The 11,168-nt window shown below is 46.7% G+C and overlaps 1 protein-coding gene across 1 annotated transcript in view; it reads left to right on the top strand.

Moving 5' to 3' along the window:
• Positions 1 to 2,080, top strand: part of Ccdc69 (coiled-coil domain containing 69) — a 35,967-nt gene extending 33,887 nt beyond the window's left edge. Inside the window, exons 6-7 of the mRNA XM_021178198.1 lie at positions 561 to 658; positions 1,251 to 2,080. Coding sequence (XP_021033857.1) covers positions 561 to 658; positions 1,251 to 1,332 — 180 coding nt within the window. The 3' untranslated portion in view covers positions 1,333 to 2,080. The remainder of the gene's footprint in view (positions 1 to 560; positions 659 to 1,250) is intronic.
• The last annotated feature ends 9,088 nt before the right edge of the window (positions 2,081 to 11,168 follow it).

The raw sequence follows: 11,168 nt of genomic DNA, 5'->3' as shown, positions 1-11,168 counted from the left end.
ACTTTGTAGACCAGGCTGGCCTCAAACTCAGAAATCCACCTGCCTCTGCCTCCCAAGTGCTGGGATTAAAGGCGTGCGCCACCACGCCCGGCTTTTTTTTTTCTACCTTTTTTTAAAAACCTTTTTTTAAAAAATTATTTAAGATTTATTTTTATTTTGTATGTGTTATTTTGCCTTTATGTATAACTGTGCACTACATGTACACAGAGGCTAAAAAGAGGGTATTGGGACCAATGAACTGGAGTTACAGACAGTTATGAGATGCCATGTGGGTGCTGGGAACCAACCTGGGGTTCTCTGTGTGAGCAGCCAGCATTCTTAGCCACTGTGCCCTCTCTCCAGGTCTGACTGAGCCATCTTACCAGCAGTAGGTTTTTTGTTTTTGGTTTTTTTTTTACATTCTTCAGTTGCAAAAGCCAAGTGGATAGTTCATCTTAACTCTGACCTTGTTTCCAGTTAGCGTCTTGCTCCATAAAGCAGTGCCCAAGGGAGAGGTGATGGTGCCCACTGTGCCAAGGGTAGATGAGCCACTCCATTCCAAGCTCCTTGGTTTGTTACAGAAAGAAAAAAATCTGATCTTAGCACTGAAAAACACCACCCTGCGGCAGGAGGTCGAGGACCTACAATTCCAAGCTGGGAACAGGTTGACCATGTCAAGGTAGCCATTCCCCCTTCCTCCCACCCCCAGCCTTCTGCCAAAACTCCCAGCTGGGAGGGACCTGGAAGAGCCTGGGGACTGGAATGTCAAGTGGCCCCAGGACCTGTCTTGGGAATGTGACTCCTCTTTCCTTGGGAGTCAGAAAGCCCAGTTTTTCAACATGAGAAACAGGAAACAGGAAACAATCTACCTAAGCAGGCATGCGTGGAACAAATCGGTCCTGAGGCTTTGTAAGTGAGCGCTGATGTCCCGTGTCATGGGCAGTTGAATATGTGACATATTTTCTAGTAGAATCCTCCTCCAGATCCCCCTTTGCTGGTGAGGAAACCAAAACCCGGTGCCACCTCAGGTGACCCAGCTAGGCAGAGAGGCTCAGCCCGGAGCCACCCAGAACTCCAACCTGTGAGGATTTAGGACATGAACAACAAAGAAAAATCACCCCTCACATACAGACAGGGATCTGGGGTTGCAGGAAACACCTTGGAGAGAGAGAGAGATGATGATGATGACTCCCCTAGGGAAGGCTTCCTGGGGGCATGGGTTCAAGTAATAGTTACCCCATCAGGCAACCCTTGCTCTGTCTGTACCACAGGCAGCTCCGGAAAGACCTACTTCAGGACCTTGAAAAGGAGTCACAGAACGGCCACTGCTGCAGCAGACGGAGGAGCCACTGAACCATCTGAGTCCTTGAGGCCAGCACCTCCTCCATCTTACCTTGCCTTCTGCTACACCACAAAGGCCTCTGCCCTCCGTATAAAGGTGCAGGGCCTGGGCCCACCATGGTTTCCAGACTCACCGTCCCCTCCAAAGACTCTGTGGAGAAGAGAGCAAGAGCCACTCCATTCTTCTCCCAGGATGGACAAGGTGGGGGGGAGAAGGGAAGCTTCTACAAAGCTGATGGGGAAGTTTGGACCACCAAGACCACCCCAAGAAGTGCCTTTCCTTAGTCGGCAGCAGGGAACAAGCAGGTAGTTATATTCTTCCCTTTGCTCTGTCCTCATGAGGGCATTCAAGACTTCTCCCGTGGCAGGTGGAGCCATTTGCACCGGCTGACAAAGAGGGGACAACCCCAATCCCAGATCAACAGTTTTGCTGACAATTCACCAACCTATCAAGTTCTTAGTGCCACACCCATAGCTCTGACTCAGAGAAAAACTGCAAGAGACACAATCTAAGGAACAGGAACACAGTGTTGTTTTTACTGAGTAGGGCATCCTAACCTTGAACTCAAAGTCACTCTGCCTCAGCCTCCGGAGTGCTGGGAACATGGGCATGTCCCACCACATCCAGCCAGATAAAGGGTTGAATTTGCTGTAGAGCTCATAAGCACTGTTAGTATTTTTAAGCATATTTATCTAAGGTCTTAATGTGAAGATTAATTTTTTTGTTGTTAAAATAAAACTCTATTTTCATGTTCTTATCAGTGAGGGTGTATTTCGTTCTCCATTGTCTTGGTTACTTTCCTGTTGCTGTAGTAAAACACCCTCAGGAACACAGCATAAGGGAGGAGGGGTTTATTTCAGCTTAGGGGTCTCGAGGGATAGAGTCCATCATGGTGGCAGGAACGGGAGGCCTCATAGTCACATGACACTGGCAATCGGGCTATTAAGCCTCAAGGCCCACTCCCATCCATGTACTTCCTCCAGCCACTGAAGTGGCCTAGAGGTGCCAAAACTTTCTCAAATAGTGCCAACATGTGGGCATCATGCATTTACCACATGTGAATCTATGGGGGACATGTCCTATTCAAACTACATTTGTCAGGACATGCTAATCCTTTTCTGCAGTAAGTTCCTAGAAGGTATGTCTTACAGTTTCTTCAGAGTAGGGCAGTAGTTCTCAACATGTGGGTTGAGACCCCTAGGGGGAGGAGAGAGTCACATACCAGTTATCCTGCATATCAGATATTTATAATTCATAACAGTAGCAAAATTACAGTTAGAAAGTAGCAACAAAATGATTTTATGGTTGGAGGTCACTACCACATGAGGAGCTGTATTAAAGGGTCACAGCATTAGGAAGGTCAGAACCACTGGTGTAAGGTACTTAGGTAGTTTTACACATTCTGAGCATCCCCTAAAAGAATTCTAATTGAAATACCCTGTGTAGCCATCTTTGAACAGATCTTTTTTTTATACTGAATTTGTTAGAAGAGTCACCTCTGGTGGGCTGCAGAAGGGCTCTTACACACTTAAAAAAAAAAGATTTGTTTTTATTTATGTGTGTGCGCCTCACTATGAGGGTGTGCCACACATGTGCAGGTGCCTACAGAAGCCAGAACTGGGTGTCAGATCCCTTGGAACTGTGCAGTCAAGAATGGGGAGTCACCTGATATGGGTGATGGGAATTGAACTCAGGTCCTTTGGAAGAGCAGTGGGTGCTCTTAGTTTTGTGTGTGTGTGTGTGTGTGTGTGTGTGTGTGTGTGTGTGTGTGCGCGCGCATGCTGGGTAGATGTATGCAATGCGTGTGGAGGCTACCCCTGGAGACAGAAGGCTATGAGCAGAAAAGTAGCCTGCCATGGAAAGGAAGTGGCTTTGTGGGAAAGGCCAACCAAAGTCCCTAGTCCTGACTTCTCCAGGACAGCAAGGAAAGTCCCTTTCTGGGTCCTCCTGCCATCCGGAGTAGAGCCTTTCAGAGTCCTGCCCAGAAAAGAAACAGGGATATAACCCAGAAAGGAGACACTGGGACAGAGCACTGAGGTCACAGAAGGGTCACAGGGAAGGGCTAAGACGAAAATAAGTGAGTGAAGCTGTGGGAGGTGAGATTTGTGCGGCTGTCACAATTCCTCTGCAGAATTTTTCAAGTTTATTTTAGGTGTATGGGGTTTTTTGCCTGTCAGGCGTTCTTGATGGTTGTGAGCTAATAAAGCGTGAGTGCTGGAATCGAACTTGGGTCCTCTGGAAGAGCAGCTAGTGCGCTTAACTGCAAAACCATCTTTCCAGCTCCTCTGCAGGATTGGGGGGTGGGGGTGGAGAAAGCCTTTAAATTGTTGTCTTGTTGAGACAAGACCACATTCAGTTCTGGCTGGCCTCAAACTCATTATGTAGCTCAGACTAGCCTTCAACTTCTGATCCTCTGGCCTTGGTCTCCTTTCAGGGACCCATAGAGTCCAGAAGAAGGCATTACATTTCCTGGAACTGGAACTATAGGTGGTTGTGAATTTCCCAACATGGGTCCTGGGGATAGAACCCTTGTGAGAGAGCTGGAAACACTCTTAGCCACTGGACCGTTTCTTCAATCCACCTAAATTTATTATTATTATTTTTTTTTTTTTGTGACAGAGTCTCACTATGTAGCCTTGGCTGGCCTAAGACTTACTCCATAGACCAGGCTGACTTCAAACTCATAGAAATCTGCCTGCTTCCCTGCCTCCTGAGCGCTGGGATTAAAGGCACAACCAACCCTAACGAATATTTTTTTCTTTTTAAATATATTTTATTAGGTATTTTCCTCATTTACATTTCCAATGCTATCCCAAAAGTATCCCAAAAGTCCCCTATACCCTCCCCGCCCACAATATATATATATATATATATATATATATATATTTTTTTTTTTTTTTTTTTTTTTTTTGCTTTTCGAGACAGGGTTTCTCTGTGTAGCCCTGGCTGTCCTGGAGCTCACTTTGTAGACCAGGCTGGCCTCGAACTCAGAAATCCGCCTGCCTCTGCCTCCCGAGTGCTGGGATTAAAGGCGTGCGCCACCACGCCCGGCCCCCAATATTTTTAAATGAAGGAAAAATAGTATTTGGTAGCAAGTGATCTGAAATCTGCGTTTCAGTGTCCATAAATGACATCTTGGATCACAGCCACAGGTACTATCTGTGGCTGTGTTTGCACTGCAGCAGCAAGAGAGCACTTACCCAGCCTAAGAGAACGACCAATCTAACTTCATTCAGAAAAAGATAGCTGACACTGACCTTTGACTTCCAAGTTCAAGTCCTTTGAAGTATTTTCACTTAAATGACATAGAACCTTCTCAAAGAGCAAACCCCGAGGGGCGTGAAAAAACAATTACAGGGAAAGCTTAAATACCTAAGAGTTGTAGTGCTCACCTTGCATACAAAAAGCCCTGGGTTCAGTTCCCAGTACCACATAAACCCAGTGAGAGAAACAAAACTGTAATCTCGAGCACCACCGAGGTAGAGGCAGGAGGATCAGAAGTTCAAAGTCATTACTGATTACATAATGAGTGTGAGGCCAGCCTGGGCTACATGAAACTTCATCTCAAACAAATAAATGGGGAGGAGGCTATAACATAGTTCAAAGAGTTCATTTTCTTCTTACAGCTTTACACTTTGCATATTTTAATGCTTTGGGGTTCGGCTTTTTGTTTTTAGACTTGGATTTTTGTTTCTCTGCACCTAAGGAGGGTTTGTTCCTGTAGAATCCCTCCAGGGCTCTGTAGAGGGTGGCGATCAGCCTGGAGAGGAGCCTCAACCAGCTGAGCTTGGCTCCCATCACTTGCTCTGCCACCTGCTGGTTAACCATGCCTGACTGAAGCCTAGGTTCCCTACACATCTAAGGAAGACCTTGGCCTCCCAGGCTCTCTGGTTCTTCTGTAGCTGACCACACAGGGTTGAAAGAAGCATTGGAAAGCTGTGGTTTAGCTTCTTGCCTCCGACTCAACAGTCTCAAAGGGGTACTAAGATTTTTCCAGACCACAAAGTCTAGCTGATAGTTTCCAGGAGATAAACTTCATGTGGATAGTGCCCATGCCTCCCAGATACCCAGCATGCAGCACCTGCCCAAGGTCTTAGGGAGTAACCTCTGATGTCCCTGAGTGTATCAGAGGTCCTAGATCTAGCCTGTGAACTGGTGAAGGCTCTCAGAACACCTGCTCCTCTCCATCCCACTATACTTTTCACAGTGCTCAAGAACCTGTGTGATTACTCCAGGACCATTTGCCTCTATTCCTTCTGGGGAGATCATCTGTCCCTCAAAGCTAGACCAGGTCTGGAATACTCATACTTGATTCCCTGAGCCTTACTTAGCAAGGCATCTAACACTTTCTGACCTTAGTTCATATTGATAGATGGATGGATGGATGGATGGATGGATGGATGGATGAATAGATAGGTGGGTAGATGAATGGATAGATAGTGAGTGAATGGATAAGTGGAGAGATAGATGGATCCTGAATACCTGGATTGGGGGATAGATGGGTGAATGGATAGGTGGATAAGTAGATAAAATGATGGATCAATGGATAGATAGGTAGATAGGTGGATGGATGGAACAATGGTTAGATGGATTGTATGTAGTTGGATGGATGGAATTGGTGAATAGATATAAAGATTATGGTTGAGTATATTTATGGATGGTTGTGGGCATGGATGGATGGACAGACGGACGGGCAGGTGGGTGGGTGTATGGATGGATGGGTGGGTGGACAGATGGGTGGGTGGGTAGATGCATGGATGTGTAGATAAGTAGATGGGTAGATGAACACCTAAGACTTGTTTCAACAGCAAGGATATAGTGTCACCTTCTTTTCTAGTCCAAGGGTTCTCAAAGGGACAAAGAATAGATGAGGGCAAAAGAACATGGCACAAGTGGTCCAGGCTACATTATAAAACTGGAAACGTCCCTTCCTTCCTGGTGTCTAGTCTAGGGTGAGTCAAGGGGCAGGGAACATATGTCTGGAATAGACAGCCTTGGAATTAATCTATCTTGGAATGTCTAAGTTCTGGAAGTCATACATCACTTAGTTTTCATTGGTCATGTATTTGTTGAGTGTACCCTGAATGACATCAGAGATGAAATCACTGTGGGCGTGGTGGCACACACCTTTAATCCCAGCATCCAGGAAGCAAAGGCAGATAGATTTCCTTGAGTTGGAGGCTAACCTGGTCTATGTAGCAATTCCTAGGTGAGCAAGGGCTACCTTGTATCAAAAAGAGACAAAAGTAACAACAATGAAGAAACAATGGGTCATGAAGAAAGCAATCATTGATAATAAAAGCTAGTCAGGCAAACTGCATCCAAGCTTAGAAAAACTCCGTGTGTGTGTGTGTGTGTGTGTGTGTGTGTGTGTGTGTGTGTGTCTGTCTGTCTGTCTGTCTGTCTGTCTGTCTGTCCAAGAACAACTTTTGAGTGTCATCCTCAGGGACACCATCTATCTCCATTGAGACGAGGTCTCTGGTTAGCCTGAAGCTCACAGTTAGGCTAGGCTAGCTGGCCATCTAGCCCTAGGGATCCCTCATCCCTGCCTCCCCTGCACTGGGATTATAGGCACAGGGCACAGGCCACCACGTCTGGATTTTATGTGGGTTCTGAGGATCAAGGTGAGGTCTCATGCTTATAAAGCAGGTACTTTAGCCACCAAGCTGTCTCCCACCATAGAAAACCTTCCACCCCCACCCCCACAGGATGATTTAGGAAGAGTACGTTATGATGTCATTCATTCCCACTCTGCGCCTCCTCCTTTATTGGCATGATCGGCTGAGATCAGACCAGTGACCCAAGAGGGAAATGGAGGCAGGAACTACTGGGGATGATGGAAACTCTAGGCTGCTGTGGGTGTGTCAAGAAACAGACTTCTCAGGAGGCAGACTTCATTGAACAGCTCATTTAGTTGGTGGGAATTTTTTGTTTTGTTTTGTTTTTCGAGACAGGATTTCTCTATGTAGCTCTGGCTGTCCTGGAACTCACTCTATAGGCCAGGTTGGCCTCGAACTCAGAAATCTGCCTGCCTCTGCCTCCCAAGTTCTGGGATTAAAAGCATGCACCACCACTGCCTGGGTGGGGGAAACATTTAATTGGGTAGAGTATACATCATTGGCCAGAGCCAAGGTGCTGGGAATGCCTCATTTGCATAAGGAGGAATTCCAGGTACTGCTGGACATGACCTTATAAGGAGAAGGGAAGTTTAACCTGTGACCTGGCCACCAGCCTATGTGACTGCCTCAAGGGTGGCAAAGGTTGGGGGTTGTAAGGCTATGTGCTCCAGGACATGCAGGCCCAGGACAGGGAGGGAGGAGTTTTACTCCTGCCCTTCATGGGACAAGATTTGCAGGGTTTGGACATGCCTCCATCTCACTCTTGCTCCAGACTTGCTCCCACAGTGGCATGGTTCCTCCTCTCCACACTGTAGTATCTTGGGATCTCAGAGAAGGGATCTGAGAATCATAGGTTCTCCAAGGAGTAAGTAAGACCTTAGAATGTTCAAAATTCCAGCCTTATCTTAGGAAAACAAGATGGACCGTAAGATAGAACCCATCCAGTTCTTTGACAATGTAGACAAGTCACAAAACCCAATGGAATTCTCACCTCCCAGAAAGAGACCAGATCTACTCAGTAAACACAAAGGGCAACCCATCGAGGCATGGTGGGGCCCACCTGCACTTGAGGGGCAGGAGTAGGAACATCAGGATTCATTGCTTATATTCAGTCTCCTCATTACCGAGAGCTACTTAGTGCTGGGTGGCTGGTGCCACTGTATTCTCAGAAAAAAAGTCAGTTAACAAATGCTCTAGGGTCACACAGTGTCTTAGTAACTGTTCTGTTGCTGTGAAGAGACACTGTACCCAAGGCAGCAATTTTTCCCCCAAGACAGGGTTTCTCCATGTAGCCTTAGGCCTCCAACACAAAGATCCACCTGCCTTTGTCTCCTAATTGCTGAGATTAAAGGCATGAACCCCCACTGCCAGGCCAGAGGCAACTCATAAATATATATTATATATATATATATATTATATATATATAATATATATAATATATAATATATATATATATATATATATATATATATAGAGAGAGAGAGAGAGAGAGAGAGAGAGAGAGAGAGAGAGCTTGCTTAGAGTTTTAGGGGGTTAGTCCATGATCAGCATAGTGGGTAGTAACTGAGAGCTCTACATTCGGATTCCCAGGCAGCAGGCAGAGGGGGAGGGGAGGGATTGGACCTGGCATGGGCTTTTGAAACTACAAAGCTTACCCCAGAGATACACCTTCTCTAACAAGGCCACGCCCCCTAATCCTTCCCAAACAATTCCACTAACTAGGGACCAAGCATTCAAACATATGAGCCTATGTGGTGGCATTCTCATTCACACTAACACACTTGGCTAGACTGTGGTGGAACCAGAAACCCAGAGTTTTTCTGTTGTTTTTTTACTTTAAAGATTTCTACCCCTTGACACCCCCACCCCCTTGTTTTTGAGACAGAGTCTCACACGTACACCATAATCTCAAACTTACTGAGGTAAGGATGACCTTGAACTCTTGATTCTCTGCCTCCACCTTTCCAGTGGGAGCAATAAGAGCCCAAGACGCCAAGTCTGATTTGTGCTGGGGATCAAACCCAAGGGCCTCCCACATGTTAGCCAAGAATACCAACTGACTTACAATACCAACTGAGCTACATTTGGCCCTCAGCAGAAGTCTTGGGAACAGTGTTGTAAACTTCAGGTCCAAGCCTTTTGTGATCTGACACAGGGAAAAGCCAGAGCTTTCAAGGCTGTCAATCAACACATTCATTGCCAGCCTCCTACAGGGGTGATAAGGACCCTGACTTCACCCAGCTCCTCTGCCAAAACACTCTCCTGAATTTTTATAGGATTGAACAGCGTGCAGATGTTTCCAGATGTCCTCACTGTTGACAACTCTCCCACACATCCTCCTATAATGGGAGATCTTCTGTTTTATATTTTGACTCAGGATCTCCTGTAGCCCAGGCTAGCCTTAAACTTTCTTTGCTGGAGGTAGCCTTGAACTCTTGCTCTTTCTGCCTCCACCTCCCAAGTGCTAGGATTACAGGTAGGTGCCACCATACCCTGCCTGTTCATGTCGGTGCTGGGGACTGAGCCCAGAGCTTCAGCAAGCTAGCACTCTGTAGACTGAACCGTATCCCCAACCCTGGTGATCTTGGCATTTCTCTCCACTGTCACGACTTTGATCCCACCCAGGGATCAGGCATGCACTGCAGCTTTGAAGGGCACTCCTTTTGGAGGACCTTTGCCAGGCTGTCGTTACATACAGTTAAGGAGCAGGAGTCCCGGTGCATCTCTGGAAGGATTGCAATACCAGGAATGCATCCAGAGCCTTGCTATAGCGCCAGTGATGTCACTAAGCAGGGCATGGATGATATCTGGGAGAAGAGACCCAAGGGTGTCTTCAGAAGGTTTGCCAAAGTGACCAAGTGACTTCACCCTGAGTAGGACTGAGGCTGGCACTGTCAAACCCCTTAACATGGCTCCTGAGGAACTAACACATAAGAACTTGATAATTCCAGAAGAGGAGCACATAACTGAAGAAGCAGCAAAAAGAAGAACCAGAAAGAAAATCCCTATCTGGGTGGGGTGGCCTGTGCCTTACCGCTCTGGGAGGCTGAAGCAAGAGAATCATTGTGAGAACCAAGCCAACCTGAGCTATACAGCAATAACACAATTCTGTCTCAAGAGAAATAACAGAGGAAGGAAATTCACAAGGAAGGGTGCAGCAGATCTGCAGATCCCAGCCAGACTCCAAAAGTGTGGGAATCTGATGGTACTCAAAAGGCATGGTGGTATAGTCATCTCAGCATGTGGGTCAGTGGAAGGAGGATAGGAAGTTAAGGTTGGCTTGAGCTACATAGTTGACGCCCTGCCTGAAAACAAACAAACAAGCCAAACAAGCAAACAAAAGCTACAGGGCTGGAGAAATGGCAAGCAGTTAAGGGCATTGGCTGATCTTCCAGAGAACCCAGGTTCCATATTCCCAGGGCCCACAACCCTCTCTAAACTCCAGTTCCAGGGAGTCCAATGCCCTCTTCTGGGCCTCTATGGGTACTGCATGCACGTAGTGCACAGACATTCATGCAAAACACAGGTATAAGGAAAATATAAATGAATCTGGAAGTTGGGGGTGGTGGTGCATGCCTTTAACTCCAGCACTCAGGAGGAAGAGGCAGGAGGATCTCTGTGTGTTCCAGACCACTCTTGTATACAAAGCAAGCTCCAGGACAACCAGGTCTGTTACATGGAGGAACACTGTCTCACATGAATGAATGAATGAATGAATGAATGAATGAAGTGGGAAAAGTGTGGTGACCTAGACCCTGAAGCTTGTGCAAGCAGAGATTTTACTCAGTGAGTTGCCTCCAAAGCCCACCAAGATCAAATGCCAGCGATGGCTCTTCCCTCAAGTTCCTCAGAAATATGCCAGAAGGCATGTCATAGCAGGTGACAGCTCCCCACTGTCCTGAAGAACTTCCAGGCGAGATGGTAGTTTCCTTAGCTGACCTTGAACTTCTGACCCTTCTGCCTCCACTCCCTGAGTGCTAGTATTACAGTGTAAGCTATCATACCTGACAAAATGTATTTTATAAGCAGCATAGCCCAAGAATGTTCATAAAGTCCACAGGAGTGCACTGTAATACTCTGGGCCCGTGCACTCACATCTGCAGGCCCCTTTATAGAGTGTGCCCTGAATAGAATACATCATCATCACCATCACCACCACCATCATCACCACCACCACCACCATCATCATCACCACCACCATCATATCACCATCATCATCATCATCATCA

The sequence above is a fragment of the Mus caroli genome, chromosome 11, assembly GCF_900094665.2.
Source record: "Mus caroli chromosome 11, CAROLI_EIJ_v1.1, whole genome shotgun sequence".
Taxonomy (NCBI): Eukaryota; Metazoa; Chordata; class Mammalia; order Rodentia; family Muridae; genus Mus; species Mus caroli.
The sequence above is the reverse complement of the archived record's forward strand: the minus strand, read 5'-3'. Positions and strand labels throughout refer to the sequence as shown.